At 44.0% G+C, this 22,034-nt stretch overlaps 1 protein-coding gene across 2 annotated transcripts in view; it reads left to right on the top strand.

Annotated features, from left to right (window-relative positions):
• ATRNL1 (attractin like 1) overlaps positions 1-22,034 on the top strand; it is a 2,333,760-nt gene that overhangs the window by 426,288 nt on the left and 1,885,438 nt on the right. For both annotated transcript variants that reach the window (XM_085603276.1, XM_085603277.1), the window contains exon 6: positions 13,497-13,671. In XM_085603276.1, coding sequence (XP_085459402.1) covers positions 13,497-13,671 — 175 coding nt within the window. The remainder of the gene's footprint in view (positions 1-13,496; positions 13,672-22,034) is intronic.

Below are 22,034 nucleotides of genomic sequence, written 5' to 3'. Positions count from 1 at the left end.
TGCCTTGTGACTTTTATGGGCACAAGGCATTTTCTTGTAAAGATGCCCTACCCACACACACTCACACACGCGCGCATCAGAGACCCTTCCAGAAGTGTGCCGTTATCTACCTAGCAGTGTCATCAATGATGCATCTGTTTCAGCAGTATTCCTTGCTGCTGAGTGTCTTCACCTGTTCTTGACAGTATCGGGATTCTCCTGTCTGTGGCTAAACAGAATACTCTTTCTCCATAGCAAGTCAATGCCTAGAGTAACAGGTCAGGTTCATAATCTATCATTTTGCTGTATTCTTTGATAGAATTTGTAGACATCATGGAGTGTGTAATCACTGCTGTTTCCCATGCCCCCAGAAATGAAGAGTCAGCCGAGCCAGTGGTGGCTGGTGGCATTTTAAAGTAGTGAGTCATAAAAGTTTCAGTGTGGTGCAATACAAGCGGAGCAAGTGAGCACGCTTGTCACAAAGGGGTTCAGGGGGTTTGTCCCCCCGAGAAAAGTTTGAGAAATAGGGTGGGCAAATGGTGCATTTTAAAGCAAATATGACAAAGCAAGACCGTTCATAAAGCAATTATGAAAGAGAAGACTTAAAATTTTGACCAGAGAGAATAAAGTACACACTCTGCGTAAGCATGCAGGTGTGCAGTCAGGTTAAAACAGATGTCTTTTAGTTTGAAGACACATTCAAACATGAACAACTTTTTCAAGGCAAAGCATAGTACAAATAAACATCACTGCTCTTTTACCAGCTTATAGCCATTCTAAAGCAAAAAAATAACACCAGCCCTGTAGGGAACATGCTGTAATTTAGGATTATAGTTTGAGAAACAGTGACCAGTAACATGAATAGGGGAAGATGCAGAAAGTTGGGGCTCGTGGACATGATGGGCTGTTCACTTCAGTTCTACTCCATTATCATTCTACTGTTCTATTTTTTGAAGGTGCTCTAATTGCTTTGGAGGTACGCAGAAAGTTCAGAATGGTATATTATATTAGCTGTATAATGTATAAGTTGTACAGACGTCCTCTTCTGTGACTGTGCTGCAGATCAAGCTGCACAGCACATTTGCAGTGCTAACTCCCTGGTTACACAAGCAGACTGGTATGTATGACAGGCAAGGCTGGGGTAGGTTTTTGTTTCCCAGTGTTTACACTACAGCACAGGAGTCTACAGCCCGAAGCCATTTGTCCTGCCTTCTGTTAGAAGCCACGGTTTATTATGTCATGACAATGGTTTGTATTTATTGCTTGCATTTGGAGGTGGGAAGGGTATCGGCAGATTTAATCAGGCTATAACACATTTGTTCTGTGTGTTTATGTTCACATAAACTCAGGGCTCAAGCTCAAGGCTGTAAACTACTTTGGTCAAGGAAATCCCATTCTCCTTGCCTAAAGCAGGACAGAAGCATCCTCCCTCCCAATGGTACCAGCATCAAAGAAGGACAGAAGCTATCTCAATGGTACCAGCTCACCATCAAAGCACGACCGAGGCATCCTCCCTCCCAATAGTACCAGCTCACCATCAAAACAGGACAGAAGCATCCTCTCTCCCAATGGTACCAGCATCAAAGCAGGACAGAAGCATCCTCCCTCCCAATGGTACCAGCATCAAAGCACGACCAAAGCATCCTCTCTCCCAATGATACCAGCATCAAAGCAGGACAGAAGCATCCTCCCTCCCAATAGTACCAGCATCAAAGCACGACCGAAGCATCCTCTCTCCCAATGGTACCAGCATCAAAGCAGGACAGAAGCATCCTCTATCCCGATGATACCAGCTCACCATCAAAGCACGACCGAAGCATCCTCTCTCCCAATGGTACCAGCATCAAAGCAGGACCGAAGCATCCTCTCTCCCAATGGTACCAGCATCAAAGCAGGACAGAAGCATCCTCCCTCCCAATAGTACCAGCATCAAAGCACGACCGAAGCATCCTCTCTCCCAATGGTACCAGCATCAAAGCAGGACAGAAGCATCCTCTATCCCGATGGTACCAGCTCACCATCAAAGCACGACCGAAGCATCCTCTCTCCCAATGGTACCAGCATCAAAGCAGGACAGAAGCATCCTCTCTCCCAATGGTACCAGCATCAAAGCACGACCAAAGCATTCTCTCTCCCAATGGTACCAGCATCAAAGCAGGACCGAAGCATCCTCTCTCCCAATGGTACCACCATCAAAGCAGGACCGAAGCATCCTCTCTCCCAATGGTACCAGCATCAAAGCTGGACAGAAGCATCCTCTATCTCAATGGTACCAGCTCACCTACAAAGCACGACCGAAGCATCCTCTCTCCCAATGGTATCAGCTAACCATCAAAGCAGGACAGAAGTATCCTCTCTCCCAATGGTACCAGCATCAAAGCAGGACAGAAGCATCCTCTCTCCCAATGGTACCAGCTAACCATCAAAGCAGGACAGAAGCATCCTCTCTCCCAATGGTACGAGCATCAAAGCAGGACAGAAGCATCCTCTCTCCCAATGGTACCAGCATCAAAGCAGGACTGAAGCATCCTCTCTCCCAATGGTACCAGCATCAAAGCACGACCAAAGCATCCTTTCTCCTAATGGTACCAGCATCAAAGCAGGACCGAAGCATCCTCTCTCCCAATGGTACCACCATCAAAGCAGGACCGAAGCATCCTCTCTCCCAATGGTACCAGCATCAAAGCTGGACAGAAGCATCCTCTATCCCAATGGTACCAGCATCAAAGCACGACCGAAGCATCCTCTCTCCCAATGGTACCAGCATCAAAGCAGGACAAGAGATAAACATCCTTTCGTCTTGGCATTTAAAAAAGCAACAGTTTTTCGAGGAGTCACTCAGTCTCAACTGAAAGTAAACCTTGTCCTCTTGTTGAGGCAAGAGTGCTGCCATTTTGTAAGTCGTGCGATATCGGACTAGTGCTATTGCCGACACGCGCAGTAAGTAATAGGTATCCTAGTGTTCATTTGATTTGAACACGGCGTTGTCGGCAAGCTTCAGCTTTGCCATTCAGATAAGATGCCACACAGTTAAGCACAGACCTAGCATTACCTACCGCAATTAAAATTGGCAAAATATTACATTGCCTCAATGGCTACAATAGCAGTCAACCTATTTGCCCACTTGCCAGCCATGCACAGTTGGGGTTTCCACCAGACCGTTTTCCAACTGGCACCATCGGTATTCTACTGTCCCGGCCGGTACAGAAATAAGCACAATGCCCTAAAGCCGTTCATTTTTAGCCCTCATCTTTAAATACTTCAAACCACAAGTGTAAGTAAAGAGCACTATTAAAAGTTTTCTACAGCCGTGCAATAATCCTTGACTAATTAAAGTATACAAAGGCGGAAAAGTCATGTCGCGAATACATACGATTTTGTTTGCAGTCCTATTTAGTATCATGTCCGGGCCAGTTTGCAAACTCTTCAAACAACACAAAATGGCTGGTATTTCCTCCTGGAAAGGTGACAACCCAACATTTAACCGCAAAATTCTTCGTGATGTGAATCATGGCCGTATAATTTTAATGTTTGTGGCAACCCTCCCACCCCCCCTAACCCGCGTGCCGCCATTTTGTAATTTGTCGCAAGTAATAGGCAAGGTCACGGACGCTGTACATAATTTGTTTTTAGGTCTCGCCTGACCCAGCGCATGCGCTGGTCTGGCGAGACTTTTTGTGAGGGCTCAAAGTGCTACCATGGCCAGCCTAGAGCTACAGTGCGTGTGTGCGGGCGCGCGCTTAGGAGCAGAGGCACCATATGGCAAACCTCGTCATGCTCATTAAGCTCCCGCAATCACTTTCACTTTTGCCCGCGATCACTTTCGCGGCTCCCCTTTGATGTTCTCGTTCAAAGAACATCAAACATCAAAGAACATGTTGTGTTAATGCTTTGCAGCGCCCGTTTGACTTACAATGTGCTTTCTCTGTCCACAAACTCTATGTTTGTGTTCCTTTGTTTTGAGATGCTTTTAGTATTACTGTTTTGTGACTTGACTTAAGGAACATTAAGGAAATGTTACCGTGAAACTGGACAACAAGTTCACAGTGTTTATTTCTGATTGCTGCGGCTGCTTCATGTCCGTTGCACCATTCAGGGAGTCCTTTCGTTGGTGCTTCACGAGGACATGATGAGGAACCTGGAAACTTTTGGCACATTCTCTTTAAAAGCACAGCATGTTGGCGACTGGTTAGTCGATTAGACCTATGTAGCGCTTTACATCTCAAAGTGCTATGGTGGGTGCAGCAGTTATAACTCATGAAATATGGGGTGCAACTCACAAGGAGGGGGCAGGTTTGAGTGCACATTGGCTGCAATAGAACTCTTAAGATGATGGGCTGTGTGTATCCATTATCAGCACTCAGTCTTCGCTAAGTTATCTTGTTTTGTTGTTGTGTCAATGCTTTGCTGCGCCCGTTTGACTTTCAACGTGCTTTCTCTTTCCACAAACTCGATGTTTGTGTTCCTTTATTTTGAGATGCTTTTAGTATTACTGTCACACACACAACAACACACACAACCACACGCACAACCACACACACACACAACCACACACAACCACACACACACAACCACACACACACACAAAAACACACACACACAACCACACACACACACAACCACACACACACAACCACACCCACAACCACACACACAACCACACAACCAACCCCACACACAACCCCACACACAACCACACCCACAACCACACACACAACCACACCCACACACAACTACACCCACAACCACACACACACACAACCACAACCACACCCAACCACAACCACACACAACCACCCACACACAACCACCCACACACAACCACCCACCCACACACAACCACCCACACACACAACCACACACCCACACATAACCACACACATAACCACACACACACCACACATCCACACACACCAGGTGCGCAACACCCATTGGACTCACAGGGCTTCAGCCCCCCCGTCGCATGTGGCAGCCCGGGATGAGACAGCCTCGCGGCGCACACACAGCCGCACCCGAGCACTGCACGGGTCTTTAAAAGACCATTTGCATGTTAATGAGGCCTTGCTGTTGTTTCACCCCTTCTAAGAGCCCCTGCAGCTCCACTCTGCCTATGGCTTAAAAGACTCAGCCCCCCCGGAAATTTTTTCTTAGCCCCCCCCCGAAATTTGGCTCTAGTTGCGCCTCTGACACACACCCATAACTGCACCTGCACCCACACACACAACCACACACACACACAACCACACACACACAACCACACACACACAACCACACACACAACCACACCAAGCATTGGCATAGCCAATAGGTCTCGCCTTTGGGACCTTATAAGTGTTTAACCACGCAACAGTTGATGTGGTTGCACCAAGGATATTGTGCTGCATAACTAAATACTTAGAAGGTCCCAAAAGCGAGACCTATTGGCTATGCCAATGCTTGTTTAAACAGGGCATTTGTCGAACTCGGAAAAGCTTCATGGATCTTGTTTCAAATAAATCCACTATAGTTATAAGAGAGCACATCTTTATAATTAACATTCTCCCAAAGAAACGCACTACAATAGTTTGTGATTATACTGTTTCCCTTGCCACAAACATGCCACACACTGGCACGCTGTGTGTCTGATGGGCATGTAAGTGGCAGAGATAGCCTCGAAATTAAAACCCTGATACTTGTTTTATGTGTGCATGCCTTCCTTGGCTTCAAAGCGCACAGACTGAGTGAGTCACAGCTTATTTTTTAACAAAGCGCGCACAACTTCGTATGCAAGCGTCTTAGCTGTTTGTAAATCAAATCAAAGAACATGTTTAAAATGCAAAAACATGTTCTTTAATTTAATTTACAAACAACGAAGATGCTTTAAATCCATTCAACCTCCGATTCTCCACTGATTTTGTATTCCGAGGGATCGGATTTCCTTTGGCAGGGGGTGCAACAAGCACTGCGCCATGTTTAATTGTTTTCAGCATTTAGGATATTGTGAAGTGGAGCTTAAAACGCGCATGGCATTTGAACAATAGGTACGTCCCATATATTTCAAATCTCACCACAGTGACAGCATACAATTAAACGCACTGTTGCAAGAATCCACAGTCATTAAATCTTTACTTTGCTTTAATTATGTTTTATTTACACCTTTGTGTGTCCGACTGAGCCACACCGAGTGCCAATGCTACTGTTGCCTTTCAGTAAGGTTAGGACAGAGCAGGAAAGGTGTGACTCGTCTCCCCCACTCTCTCTAGCGTAATGAGACGACAGGAGAGGAATGAAGAAAGCCACCTGCTGCACCCTTCCTACAGCCCGCCCTCTCTCGTGATGACGAATACATTGTTACCACCCATTACCTCGTTCTTCTTATCAGTCTGCCCCTCCCCCTGCCATTAAAATGAATGGAGTTCTGTGAACTCCTCCCAGCGCCATACTGTAAGCACCCAAAAAGAAACCATATTAGTGGCATTGTAAGTCGGCACACCCTCTGCCATGATGTCACTGCTGTAGCTTGTACCTGCTGGTCAAAGAATACTGCGCCCAGAAGGCACATGCACAGCAGAACCGTACCTCTGCTAAGTGCCTCACAGCTGTCCTAATATAAATACAAGAGCAGCAAGCAAGAAGTAAATTCATTTCAGCTGCTTGGCGTTTTGTGATTCTCTTCTTGCGTCTTCACTCAGGGGGGCAGGGCGGCACCCATTTTGCCCATTAACACCAGCCGCCCCTGAGCACTGGAACATACTGGCTTCTCATTACACAGTTCGCTGAAAAGGCTGACTGTGCCTGAAACGTTTTCAGATGAATTGGGATTACGAGTTTTGTGGGACAGCCCACACCTTTGAAATTTACTCCAGCTGCATTTCACCATTCAATCAATCAATCAATCAGTATGTGTAGAGCACACTCTATCACCCCTCGGGGCATCTGGGTCCTGAGGTGCCGTGTCTCCGTCGAAAAGACAGGTCTTGAGCTTCTTTCTGAACCTTGCCTGGGAGGGAGCTGTGTGGAGATGGAGGGGTAAGGCGTTCCAGATCCTGGTGGCGATGTAAGAGAAGGAGCAGCCCCCGCTGCGGCTGCGATGGATGCAGGGGGTGTGTGTGAGGGCGAGTGAAGCAGAGCGCAGGTGTCTTCCAGGCAGACGGAAGTTCAGTTGAAGGTTGATGTAGGATGGCCCTTGGTTGTGCAATGCTTTGTAGGCATGCATGGGGATCTTGAACTAACATCTCTTCTGGGCGGGGAGCCAGTGGAGGTCTCTGAGGTAGGGGTGATGTGAGTCCATTTGGGGACGTCCAGGATGAGTCTGGCTGCAGTGTTCTTTATGTTCTTGAGTCCTTTGAGGAGTTGGGGGGGGAGAGTGATTCCAGCAAAGAGGGCGTTGCCGTTGCCTAGGCAGCTCGTAATGAGGGACTGTGTGACAGTCTTTCTGGTGTTGCTAGGGGTCCAACTGAAGATTTTACGGAGCATGCGGAGGGTGTGGAACCATGAGTAGGCTAATGCGTTGACTTTTCGTTTCATTGTCAGTTGGCTGTCGAGGATGATGCAGAGGTTGCACATGTGGTCTGTCGGTGTGGGGATAGGTCCGAGTTCTGCTTGCCACCAGCGGTGGTCGCATATGGAGGTGTTTTTCCCAAAAATCAGTACTTCTGTTTAGTCAGTGTGAGCTTGAGGCAGCTGTCTCTTATCCAGTGAGTTACGTCTGTCATGGCGCTACTGAAGTTGGTTTTGGTGTTTGTCAGGTCCTCTGTGAGTGAGAGGATGATTTGAGTTTCGGAGATTATGTTGAGGCCGCGAGATCTGACAACATCTATGGGGGGGGGGGGTCATGTAAATGTTGAATAGGGTGGGGCTGAGTGAAGATCCATGCAGTACGCCGCAGGAGATATCCATAGGTGCGGAGGAGAAGGGAGACAATCAGATGATCTGTGTGAACCTAAGAATAAAGGTGCGATTCATTTGATGGTGTTTTGCTGTTTGCCAGCAGTCTGGAGTCTGTTGATGAGGGTGTGGTGGGAGACACTGGGAGGTCGAGGAGGACCAGAGCAACAGTTTCTCCAGGATTGAGGAGCAGATGTCGTCTGTGGTGGCAATCAGCGCGGTCTCGGTGCTGTGGTTGGCGTGGAATCCAGATTGTGAGGCGTCGAGTAGCTGGGTGAGTTCCAGGTTTTCGGTGAGTTGTTTGTTGATGTCTTTATAGAGTACTTTGGCTGGGAAGGGAAGCAGGGATATTGGTCAGTAGCTTTTGAGGTCGGTCAAGTGCTTTTTAAGGAGTGGTCTGACCTACACGTCTTTTTTGTTTTAGAAATTCACACACAAAGTGGAGTAAAAGAACAATGAAAGACGGGTTGTATTTGATTTAAAAGGAAATAGTGAAGAAACCTGGACCTTAAGTATAGGCACCTTATTAGTGTACCTCATTCAGAAATATCTATGCTTCCTTTTTAAGGTCCGTATGTGGTTCGGGTGCTAAAGGCACTGTATAAAATGGTTTGAGTACACTATGGAGCTACTGATACCTAATGACAGCTCAAATCCTTATTTGTATCCTTTTGTGTAGTATTGTGACACAACAAGTACAACAGTGTGAACAACTGTGCCTATCTTTGTCTCGTGGCCACTTTCCCTGCCTAATGAGGTCATGATGGTGTGCCATGTTTTATTGAGACTACTGGCTATCTCTACGCATCATGTGTCAGTAATGAGCACTACCTAACACCATTTTACATGAAGCCTTTTGCACCCAGCTGCCTGGGACCTACAGAATGCACCATGGGTATCCCTGCTTCAGACCCCTAATTAAAGTCGTTAACTGAAGGAATTGTAGCTCTTTCAAATTTTCATTAACTATATAATAAACAGCCAGGGACGCTGGAATCATGCGATTCCACGACCGCTTCGTTTTCTGCATACTTATGAATTTACTGCATGTGCCACATAATCCTTCATCTGCTGCGTGATCTGCAGGTTTTAACAATAAGCATTGGCATAGCCAATAGGTCTCGCCTTTGGGACCTTATAAGTGTTTAACCATGCAACAGTTAATGTTGTTGCACCAAGGATATTATGCTGCATAACTAAATACTTCTAAGCTCCCAAAAGCGAGACCTATTGGCTATGCCAATGCTTGTTAAATTAGTAAACCGTCACAAACAGGTCTATGGACTCCTGTGGGTGAAGATTTTGGACTTTTTTTTCTCCTCAAGAAATTCTTCCCCATGGTGAAAATCTTGTGTCTACCCACCACGCCTCCAATAATTGAGGATGAGTCCAATTCCTTTCTCATCCTCTAAAGGGATTTGCTCTCGCCCTTGCCTGGAGTGACTTTGTGAATACCCACAAATGTGTATTTTGTGGGGTGCACAAGCCCACAGGTTATTCCAGCCATGGAACACCCACTGTTGAAACCTAGGAGTAGATTGCCTCACATGAAATTCTTAGGGAGAATGCATCATTTTACGAGTGGAATACCACATTTTGTGAATTGAAAATGTTATTTTCAACTTATGAAAGGCTTTTTTGTTGGTTAGCTACACTTATATAAGCAACTATTTTTGTGTATCAGGTCCTTAGCTTTTATGTATGGCTACAGACAGCATCTTCTGTTGAAAGACTCCATTTTATGTTGAAAGACTTTATTTCATCAGTTCTTCCTAAAAGTACAATTAAAAGAAGAATAGAGACAAAGTGGGCTTTGAGTCAGTCCCCTGATCGCCAATCGCCCTCATGTGATTTGCATGGTTGGTCATTCTTTGGATGGGCTGTCCATCATGGCAGTCTGTAGATGGTTATTTTTTCACATGTATGTTCGCATTTGGTTTTGTTATATGGTTACTAAGTAGTTCTTTTATTACACTGCAGATGCCACATGACATCAATCTTGTGATTGAAATCCAATGTGTGTTTCTTTATTTATCAAATTTGTTGGCATGCTGAAATTTTAATTGCTGATTTGTGCAATTTGTGTTTAAGGAGTGTCTGTTGTTTGGATGCTTCATCCTAACAGGAAGACCGCGTTATTCTGTTATCACACCTGATGATAATGAAGTTTTGTAAAGCATGCTGTTGCCCAAATAGGGTGACCTGGAGCTAGCATTCTAGCAGAGCAGACAGAAAAATCAGAAGGATTGGTTAGAAAGGACAAGGCTTTACGAAATGCATAGGCATCCTATTATTTGTCTATGGCAAGAGAGACTGAATTCCAGTGTATGAGCAGTGCATTGTGGAAACAACTAGTTAATTTGTTTTTACTTTGCTTTCATCATAGCATGTTGTTATCTATTTTGTTCACAAGCTAAAGATATGTGCACACCTAGACTTTCTTAAAGATGCAATGAAAATACTGAAATCTCATCTACTATGCAATATTTTGATGAAAATGTGTTTTAAGTTCAATACTTACAATACAATCTTCATCTTCTTACTCACTTTTACAGCACCCTACTTTGAAGGTACTCTGGAAAAATGCAACCTGTTTATCAAAGGGGCCCTACTTCCAGACTTTGTTTTTTATAGCCAAAACTGATGCTTTGTTGTAGTATTTTCTTGCTAGCACTGGTAGAGAAAATCACCTAACAATTATTAAAAACGTCCTCTAACAAAACCCACAACTATTAGCTTCGCCAATGTTTTTATGTCTGTTTATATGATGAGATGTAAAAGACTTATCTTCTTTTTCAGAGGCCCAAGTTACGGGCTGTTGATTGCTATTGCCTCCTTCCTGGCTGCAAAAGACACACAATTGATGGACGGAATGCAGAACAAATCAAAACATTTACCCCCAGTCAAGAGATCTGGGTTAAATCCATCATTCTTTTGCTCACCATGCCACCCCAGTTTAGACCTGGCCATATGCAAATCAGTCTTGACCCTGTGCCTCATGGGAACAGTGCAGCCCGAACTGCCAAGCCAGGTCCTCCCTGGACCGGAAACAAGCATCCTAGGATCGGTTTCGGGGTTTCACCCCTCTTCAGCCAGGATAGCTTGATTCCAGTGGCACAGTGAGCCCAGGACCCTTGTCTGGGCATACCTGGCGCACTTAGGGCGAGAAAGCAAAAGACACACACAATTGATGGACGGAATGCAGAACAAATCAAAACATTCACCCCCAGTCAAGAGATCTGGGTTAAATCCATCATTCTTTTTCTCACCATGCCACCCCAGTTTAGACCTGGCCATATGCAAATCAGTCTTGACCCTGTGCCTCATGGGAACAGTGCAGCCCGAACTGCCAAGCCAGGTTCTCCCTGGACCGGAAACAAGCATCCTAGGACCAGTTTCGGGGTTTCACCCCTCTTCAGCCAGGATAGCTTGATTCCAGTGGCACAGTGAGCCCAGGACCCTTGTCTGGGAATACCTGGCGCACTTAGGGCGAGAAAGCAAAAGACACACACAATTGATGGACGGAATGCAGAACAAATCAAAACATTCACCCCCAGTCAAAAGATCTGGGTTAAATCCATCATTCTTTTGCTCACCATGCCACCTTAGTTTAGACCTGGCCATATGCAAATCAGTCTTGACCCTGTGCCTCATGGGAACAGTCCAGCCCGAACTGCCAAGCCAGGTCCTCCCTGGACCGGAAACAAGCATCCTAGGACCGGTTTCGGGGTTTCACCCCTCTTCAGCCAGGATAGCTTGATTACAGTGGCACAGTGAGCCCAGGACCCACGTCTGGGCATACCTGGGGCACTTAGGGCGAGAAAGCAAAAGACACACAATTGATGGACGGAATGCAGAACAAATCAAAACATTAACTGCTGCAGCATCCCTTTTTTACTGCCTATCAGTTTTTTTCAATGTATGTCATAACGTGTGTCCTGAATTTCCATAAAAAAGTTAGAGGTTTGAATGATCTATGGACCTTTTTCATATTTAGGTCCTTATTTATAGAGTGGAAGTCACAGTACACCACCACAAACGTGGCAGAGTACCCTGTCCATCAAACCCTCAGTTCATCTGGTGTATTATGAGTCGGGCAAACTGTCATGTTTCCTACGGCGGAGACCCAGCTGGCTTCATCGTCAGAAACCTATTCCAATGGCCTAATGGAGTAAGGGCTTTTGGTGCAAGAACATTAAACCGCACACCCTATTTTGAGCAGGCAATAATATTTCCTCTTTTTCTGTTTGGGACCACGATGGAAAATCTGGCAGTTCCAAGTAGAAAACAATAATGACGACCCCTGTAATCTGGGAGAAAACTCCATGGTTGCCTGGTTCTTTAGTAATTTGTTCTTCAAAAACAAACCTCGGCCGTGGGAGTTTGTTTTTGAAAAACAAAAAAGTCTAGTGAGCATCTGCCTGAAGCATGCTCACCAGTCTTTCAATGCCTTTGCAAGAGCCACTGTGGTGTAGGCTCCTATGAAAGAAAATAGATCATCACTGGGCTGACAGGGATCTCTTAAATATGGCGGTCCTCTGCCTGTCTGGGTGTTGCACGTAATGACCTGTACCACACTGATGGACAGAGATAAACACTCCAAATTCTAAATCAGGCCCTTAGTCACAATTTTCAACTGATATGTAGGTGCTTAGATCTGTTTTCAACAATTGAAGAATTTAGCCTAAATCCTTTGTACAAATGTGTACTTTTCCGAGAGCCATTGGGTAAGAAATTCGCCAAGCAATGGCTGACAGAGAACACAAACAAACATCTGCGTCTTTCAACCAATCCAGGGCTGGACTGGCTGTAGCAGGCAACGAGTGGTTGCCCAGAAGGCTGGAAGGATGGGGCCCAGTTTTGGAGCGATGGGGTACCGGTCTTGTTAAGCAGCAGTGCTTCACGCTTGTCCCTCCCTCCCCTACGTGGGTGGGGGTCAGTCCAACAAATTGCCAGCGCTGCTTTGGGTTCCCAGTCCACCCCTGAATCAATTCCAAGAAGTGTTCCTAGTCTTCTTGGGTCACAGAAAGCGTGTGCGCTCAATGCCTTTCAACAGAAAACCATCAGCAGGGGGAAAAGCTGTTCTTTCAGTTGTGGATTTCTGTTATTCAGGGCTAAATATTCGTTAATGGGATTGGTGACCAGCTGTCGCTCCATGCTTCATAAGTCTTTTTTAATGCCATCTACATGCTAAGCCATCACAGCCTTATTTTGCTCTCCTCGTTCTTGTTTTTTTTTTATCTTTTCAAGACTTTTGTTTCCTGTTGCTAGAAGATGATTTGTTCTGTAAAATCAAGTATGCTTTCTGTGAAGTATCACAGAGTTGAGCTTTTTAAACTTTGTCATTTGATGTCATATGTTGAGATCAATAAAAAAAAACTGGTAAAAATTAAATCTTTATGCATATAAGTGATTTTAAAACCCAGAAAACAACTGAAAGAAAGCCAGGTGTTGGCTTTGTAACCTCTAATTCACTTTGTTTGTTTGACACATTAATTGATTTTTAATGTTAACCAGTTGAGGAAATGTGAAATGTAGTAATTGGTAAATGTGTGATTTCTTCTGCAATCATTAACATCATTTGACGAAAGTGTTTTTGTTTATATACTCACCACTTTCATTGAGTTCATACTTGTATCTCTTAATTATAGGTCCTGACTGCTCACTGCATGTGCCCTCTACGGAGTCCTACTGGACGCTGCCAAACGTGAAGCCATTCAGTCCTTCGGTGGGTCGCGCCTCCCACAAGGCGGTGATGCATGGGAAGTTCATGTGGGTGATTGGTGGATATACCTTTAACTACAGCTCCTTCCAGATGGTGTTAAAGTAAGTGATCACCTCTTCATCAACATATACAGCCATGGTACTTGACTGACGCGGGGGTCCAAGCAATCCTTCCATTTTAGATTATATTCTTTTCATGTAATGGCTTCTTAATTGGCTGTCACTCTTAAGCAGTGATGTGATATCCTCAGTTTTTCTGTTAGTTCATGATGGTTAGATTAGAGCGTCGGTATGTATGAGGAGTAAAGCTCTGTTTCCTTTCTTGTTTTTTTAAAAACTGCAAGAGGGTCTTCACATATCTTTAAATAAATCAATCATTTCTGTGCCATATCAAAAAATACTGTGTAATCATGGAGGCCAACTCATGTCCATAAGGCGTATGACTTCTGCTTGTACAGTCGGGCAGAGGGTGATTGCTTGGATGGAGGGTTTCGCCAGGTGTAGGAGGATAATCTGATTTCAGGCTGTTTGGGCCTTCATGTTGACATGGCCTTTGAATAAAAGGCATTGTAGAAAGCCAGTTGACTGTGCCGTTGATAAAGTGGAAAGGTGTGACACTACCTAGTGCCATTTAATTCAGCTATAGCGTAATGTGAGGATGTAGATTGCATATCATTGAAACTATGGATTCTGATTTTGTGGAATTTTAGGTAGGTTTAGATGCCCTAGGCTGGTTGAAATGTAAGTAGTGTTTTATGTCAGTTGCAAAAAATCCTTCAATGTGGAGTTGTTTGCCATCTGCACAATGGTGGCGTGAAGCATCCCTAGGTTAATGGGTTACGGTTGGAACTCTGTGGAACCTCTTGTTTAATAAGGGAAAGGTGATGAATTTGAACCTATTGGGGAAGCTATTTGAACATACTGTTACAAATACATGCATCTTTGTGTGTCCAACCCCCCCAAAGAAACCCACTTCCCATCACTATCTGCCCCCTGCACCTGCTGCCATCTTTGATTAATGGGGTTCAATCCTGAATCAAAGGAAGAAGTGTTGGTAGGTAACTCCTTAATGAAAGTTTGCATGCGGGCACCATCATCCAGAACAGGTGCTCTGTGGAATGATTGCACTGTAGGTGGTCATTGGCATGGCTCTTTTCTACTTACCAATTCTGTAAGTCTTTTCTCTATTTTTCTTACTCTGCATGACATTGAACTTGTTTTATATCTATCTGTGTACTGAGAGCAAATGCTTTGGTGCATGCTCGTTGCCCTCATCGCAAAAGCGACCGTTTAATGTTGGTCTGTTAAAGCAATTTCCCCTCCTTTTAAAGGGATCTACTCCACGCCCATGGGATTTCAGATTGAGTCACTTGATGTATAGTTTATTCCTAGTCATCAGTATTAAAACCATAACGCTTCGTCCTCTCATTTAATGTGTCTTTTTTATGACACAGTTGAGCCCAATAACATTACAAGGATCCTAAGAAAACCATAACATCAACATAATCTTAGTTTCCTTTTCTATCCTTATAAGAGTCTCAAGTCTACGCCTTCTCTTGAGACCTACCAGTCTTTTTTTTTTTTACTGCAATGCATTTTTCACATCATATTTGAATATTTATTTTTGTTTACATTTTTTTCTTATCCAGGAGTAATTTTGTTTGAAGTGTATCCAAGTCTTCCCTTTCTTATCTGGTGGCTGATATATTATTGTTTTTTTTTACCTATCATGCTTTGTTTCCCTCTATTTCCTTTTTCTCTTCATGTTCTTGATTTCCAAGGCAGTTGTGAATTTTGACCCTAGCACAAACAGGAGTTCGGAATTTTCCCCTCACAAATTTCCGTAGACTAAATCTGTCGAAATTTATCAGAGGAAAATGTGCAAAAAAAAACTCTGATACTTGCTTTTATAATTCCTATTTTTTTCCCTGACAATCCCAACATCTGAGGCCTTTCCCACACCCAGTAAATATCTCTATGCGGGAATCTATATTTACCATGTGCAGTAAATCCTCCCTCAGCTCTGAGTTTTGCCAAATTCTGAACGAGTGCCACAGTCTAAGCTAGAGAGGCCTGCAGACTTTTTGACTTAAAAAAGAAGACGCAGTGAACATGTCGACTTTTTGACGTCAGATCCGGATTAAGCAGAGTGTGCATGTATGATACTATTCTCAGACTCCTGAATATTAAAGATGAGTACATGTGCAGGACAATTGAGACTGCTCCTTGTGCCCAACAATGAGTTGTATATCAACAGGAAATGAACGATGATGAAGCCCACATTTTTCACACCTCTTCCTTGCCTGACCATTCATATTCTTCTGTTGCGAAATTTTCCCACTTCTCTTTTACCACAGCAGAAAGTAGTTTTTACCTCCTCAGTGTGTGGTACTACTCACTTTAGGTCTGTGGACTAGTTGGAAGCTGTCTAAATTCACATCCCATCATTTTCTTTTGTCTATTGCATCTAGCTGGGTAGCTCTTTCACTTTCAGGTTTTACTCCTCCCTAAAACCTTTGATTCCTGCCTCCAACCCAAAGGAAATTTTGTTTAAAATATAAAATCTTACAGGATGTGCGTACTTAATATAAATGTTACTTTTTATTTTCTAATCCAATCCAACAGAAACGTTTGTTTTGTGCAGGTCTTAATTTGGATAGTTATACGGTGTAAAGACTATTTTGCTTGTCTTGTCACTGAACTATGTAACTCACTCCCAGAAAAAAATGAATAAATGAACTCTACTTTCAAAGCGCACAATATGATTTTTGGTGCAAAAAAAGGGCAATGCAGATTCATTATTAACAAACAAAATAGTCTTTAACTTTATGCAAAATGAGGACTAATCTGTGATAGGTCGAATTTCTGGGGTAGTGTGTTGCTGCTAGCACAGCAAAACCCCTGCCATCCATTCTGTCTAAGGTGAACCTTAGAAAATTGAGGTAATTTGCTACTACAGAGCGTAAGGGAGGAGTGTACAGATCACAAGGTCTACCCACAATAAACAAAAGCTGTTCTCCTAGAAATCAATAGCTACATCACTTCCTGCCATTGAATCAAAGTGATTCAGTTCTCAGTGTTCAGAGGAATTTGGGGATGCAACAAGAATTTTTATGTTATGCTATTTTCACGAACCATTCATATTTGTGTCCACAGGCTCAGTCCTAGCCTTTGCTGTGTTTGTTCCATGTTAACATATGGAATGCACTCGTCCCATCTCCCGGTGCATGCACGTTGCCGTCATCACAAAAGCAACCGTTTAATGTTGGTCTGTTAAAGTAATGTCCGCTCCTTTTAAAGGGATCTACTCCATGCATGAGCCTTTCCTCTCCAAGTATCAGCCTTGGGTCATCTATCTATCCTTCCTAGTTTTCTGTACTCCTAAAAGCAAGCAAACTGGATATGGTGGATACTCCCTTTCAAAGTTGTCTACCACTCAAAGGCACAACTTGCTTCAGACATATTAGCTAGCTTCTTAAAAGCTTCCTTTCTGACCTGTTGTTCTTTTGGACACTTTTGTTAAATAAATAAATAAATAACACAACTAGAAGTTGATGGTTGAAACTGGAGGACTGGATGACCTACTCATGCCTTACTAAGGGCATCTTAAAAGCTTTTTGGGGGGCTGAGAATAGATGGGAGTGTAACAACCACTTACATTATGGAATAAAATACCCACCTCCAAGTCACCTTAGATTTCTGTGATCTCATAAAGACAAGCTGCCTGTGGCCATACTGCAAAACACTGAATAGCAGCATCGCTATTATGTATATTGGAGCACTTTATCCCCTACATATTAAAAATCCTTCTTAGGCCTTTCCTACAAGACCTATAATACAATATACAATACATAAAATGAGCCTTGGTCATTCCCTTGCTCGTGAATGGTTGGTTTTCTTGTCTATCTCAGTTCCCTGCTCCTGATTCGATGGCTTTCCTCGCTCTTGTGTCTGACCCATCCAGGGGCATGTCGGTCTCACCGTGTTTTGAATGGATATCATGTATCTTTCATCTGCTGACTTGAGACCACTGCACTGTGTATGAGGGACTATTTTCTTTCCCTCTTTTTATGTTCTTAGTCTTCTCTCTCTTCTGGATTCCCCAATCTTTCTTTATTATATAACTCTTCAACCCTCGGCCCAAGAACTGTTTGCCCCCTTAACTATTGATGGGTGACAATTTACAAAAGTTTTTGTTTCCTTTTCAAGATGGCAGCCCACTAGTATGCATGTGCAATGGGCTTATTTACTTACATTTTTAAGAGATCCCATTCAAAGATAATCATCACAGATGTTAACACATTCCCTGCTATCTTTGAAAGAGCTTGCTCAAAATAAAACTAAATACATTGCATAATTCTTCTGAGGGTGTGCACACCCACAGCAGCCATCTTTGAAACCAAAACTAAATAAATTGCAAACTGACTGCTGTGGATGTGTGCTCATCCAAGGTGGTCATGTTTGAATGAGGGTTTTATTAAATACAACAAAAACATTCAAAGCGGACTTCCCCGAATGTGCACATTTGTTCAGGGATCCTTATTCTGATCTCAATTAGGGGAAAGCCAAATTCCATGATAAAGAAGCTTAACCTCTGTGTCTCCCTAGGACACTGGGCTCAAAACTCAGGGTGGAAAGGGTTATGGACATTACAGTTTGCAGCTGGAAACAGCTGTAAGCAACCTGGTGAATTCTGTGCAGGCAGTAATAACAGCTATATAAAGAGCTAGGCTGACCGGTGACCACCAAGCGGATGGCTGAATAGAGACTAGTGCATCTGAACAGGCTCAGGGGGATCTGACTCCCAAGCACCCTTCAGCAGCCAGGCAACAGATTATGCCTGAAAGTGAGAGCACTCAAGCCTCTTAGCACTAGTGCCCTCAGCTCTTATAGTCCCGTTAGAGGGTTTCCAATACACTCTCCCATTCCATTCATAAACCGGTTTGTCCAGTCAGACTCTGTGTGGGAGAGAAAGCCCCAAACATGGGATATTGTGGTTCCTCTGTATACGTCTGTTACCGGTTATTAGGAACCCATTGAAGAATGCATGTGTTTTGCCAAAAAAATTACCTTATCATTGCTATATAAATTAAATTCGTTTTGCATCTCTCCCTAGAGACAACTAGAACTCACATGCTTCAGTTTCCTGCTTATCTTCTGCTGGAAGAGTCAATTAGGACTGTGACCTGGCCCCAATTGAACCCCCTCCTTCTTGCCGTGTGCTGTAGCCTGAAGTCTAATCAAAACGTGGGCATGTTTCTCTGACCCTTAGTTCTGTCCAGCACCAAAAGGGTTCACCTAACTTTCTTTCTGACTTGTCCCTCTGCGGCATTCCTGTTCACTGGGGTTCGGATTAGGGGTATGACAGCCTGGCGTGGTGTAGCATGGCTTGCGTTCTCTCGCTCCAGCATGGAGTTGTGTAGCAGCCATTAGGACCACAGGACAAATGTCAGGGGCTAACTCCAACCTCGGGTAGGGGAGAGAACAGCACATTGAGCAGCATCAAGGGTTTACAGGGGCCTCTTGCAGTGATAGCAGGGTGGCAGTCTGCCGGCAATGGATAAAGCCTTCTTTTCAGATGCTAATCCATACACAAGGTTGACTTGCCCTCTTCAGATCCCATACTTTACTAACAAAAATAAAATAATTGCTGCACTACTCAATTGCCCCACTTCTTCAGTAAAGCAATAACATGCATCGGTGATACTAATCTCCCTCAAACACTGGTTCAACTGGTGGGTGCTAAAGAGTCTGGGGCATAGCTGGAGGAGGCTTTCCACATTTTCCATTTCTTATGAGGTTTTGAATTTCCCCTAGTCTATGCCAGTGCTCTATAAGCTGCATGGCCAGTCTGATGTGGTAAGATGCTTTACTGTTTGTTCTGACTTCTTGGTGTTTGCGGACTGAACGATGACTCATTTGAGGGGTTATCCTGTGACGTTTTTGTGTTGTGGAGAATTGTTCTTGATTTCTCTGCCGTGAGTTGGGGTTTCATTTTTTGGGGGAGACTCGTCTGGAACCAAGGCGTGAATATTATAAGGTTTTTGGGTTTTTTGCTCAAGTTTTCTTTGAAGGGCAGGTTAGTATCCACTTAGAAAGTTAGTGATGTCACATGGTTGATAGGGGTCCCCTTGGAGACCCTTGTCAGATGTTGTGCCTAGATCTGGGGATGATGTTCGCTTCCATTGTTGAGAACAAACTCCACAATGGTGGGATTAATCAGCGGCAGATGGTTCTCATGTGCGTGGATGACATTTAGGTGCTCAGTTAGCTATGTAATGTCATTGGATGGCAAAAGTTTAAGATGTATTTATCTGTCATTGGCAGATTGCTCAATGGAAATGTTTGTTATTGAAAAGCACACCAAGGGGCATGATGTTGAAAGGGTTGCATTACCAATAAATCACATTTTGTATGCTCTAATCCTATTTTGTGATTTTAAAAACTTTTTCCAAATAGCAAAATGAGTTTAGAAACCAATACTTAATTTGGAAGGGGGTTTTGTTAAGGGCGTTCCTTCCAAATGAGAGCCATTACGGCATGGATCAATGGTTTGCAATCATAATTCCGGGAAATGGGGAAAGTCTCCTATTTGGATCCCTTCTCCACGGTCATTGGTATTGCTGCTTCAGGAGGAGTGGGCAGTGGTCCAAGGGGATCACTTCTTGCTGTCACTAATTTTTTCCAAATTGGAAAAGTTTTTCCTTTAAAGTATTCCGTTTTGGAACCCAGTCACAAGGATGGGGGGGAGGGGGGGGGGGGGGTTCTGTTCCTTTCAGGCCACCATCCCTGTGATTGTAGCCACTCGCAGGAGGTCGCAAATTGCAACCTGCCTAATTTATGTTAAATAAGCAGGTCGTTCTGCGACCTCCTTCAGTTCAGTTTTTTCTGAGCTGACCTATTTCTACTTAGGTCAGTTTGGAAATGTAGTTATAAAAAGTTAAGGCAAAATTTGTGAGCCGTTTTTGTGAATATCTTTTTACATAAAAAGAAGATACGGCTCTTTAGAGGGTCAAAGGAGAGCAAGCTGTGGATACTGCAGATATGTGTACATTTTTATTGTTTGTGGTTCTTGTAAGATCTGTTTTGTGCCTGTGAGTATTCATTTTATTGGTAAAGTTGTTACTGATTAAGTTTTAGTTGATTTTACATGAGTGTGTGATGGGGTAGTTGGTTTAATGTCTGTAATCATTGTAGACTGGAATCAATTTTGGTTGGTCTGGGAGACTCTTACTGGTTGATGGTACTCAAGGGAATGTGTTTTGTGCCAGCATCTTACAAATTTCAGATCAGCTCTCTTATTGGAGTTTCTTCTGTACCAGGTGGTGAATGGTTTGGCTATGTGTTTTTTTGGTGCAGGTTTATCTTAAGAATGAGTCATTGTGTGAACTGCTGTGTGCATGTGTTTAGCTGTGCGTTGATGTTGCCTTTATGGGTGACTGATACAGTGGTTCATTTGTAAAGCAATAAGTGCCAGAGCACTCAACAGGAGGGCATGGCCGCTTGCACCATCCACTGCCCATGCAGCGCTGCCAGTTACAGTACCAACACAACTACTAACCATCACACTCCTACAAGTGTGACAAGCAATACTATTCAAGGCCCTCAAAGTTATAAGAATGTCTTAGATGGCACGTATTAGTGACTGTTAATGTATAATAAATTAATAAACAGGTGGTGTTGTGCTAATACCCATATTTGGCAGACAGCGTCACCATGTAGCAGACGAGTTGAGTGGCTGATACTGGATGTCAAGGGGTGTCTATGATAGTTTGTGTTGGTTCTACTGCTTGTGAGAATCCAGTGTGTTGACTCACACCACCTGCAGCACATCTCTGTAAATGGTGGTAGGACATATTGGGAACCTCCTGAGACTGCCCAGGGATTAGATTGTTGCACAGCCCATCACAGTCAGGATTGCTCCTTAACCAGCTGTATAAGATGGTCAAGAGGGGGCAGTGTGAGACTTAATGGAATGCCTGGTCCACAGCATGATACAGCAAGGGTGACCAGACTAAATTACTGCCAAGGGAATGCCCACTTATCCCTCACCTTTTGCTGCATTTATTCGCTCCCACAGATCTCGGACCTAGCACGACCTTAAAAATTGCTGAAGCTCCCTAGATAGCCGTCATGGTGAGACCCCAGTAACACAGGCCCACTGAGAGAGTCAGAGGGGAATCGCTCCCCCAAGAGTTTCTGACAATGTCAAAATCGTCCAGGCAACTTCTCTTTGTGGAAGCAGTGGCTGGAAAGCCGAACACAAATGGGAGGGACACGGAGACCCAGCAAGGCACAGCCCTAAAGGTCATCTTGAAAGAACTGGCGGCACTTAGAACAACGCTCTTGGAGGTGGCTGAAAACGACTTCAAACCCTCTGCAGATTTCCAAACTATCTGTCAAGATATTTGCTCCTTTAACTGAAGACTGTCAGGTGCAGAGGCCAGATATGACTAAATCAACCA

The sequence above is a fragment of the Triturus cristatus genome, chromosome 1_2 (genome assembly GCF_964204655.1).
Source record: "Triturus cristatus chromosome 1_2, aTriCri1.1, whole genome shotgun sequence".
In the NCBI taxonomy this organism is placed as follows: Eukaryota; Metazoa; Chordata; class Amphibia; order Caudata; family Salamandridae; genus Triturus; species Triturus cristatus.
Note: the sequence above shows the minus strand (reverse complement) of the source record. Positions and strands in the feature narration are given on the sequence as shown.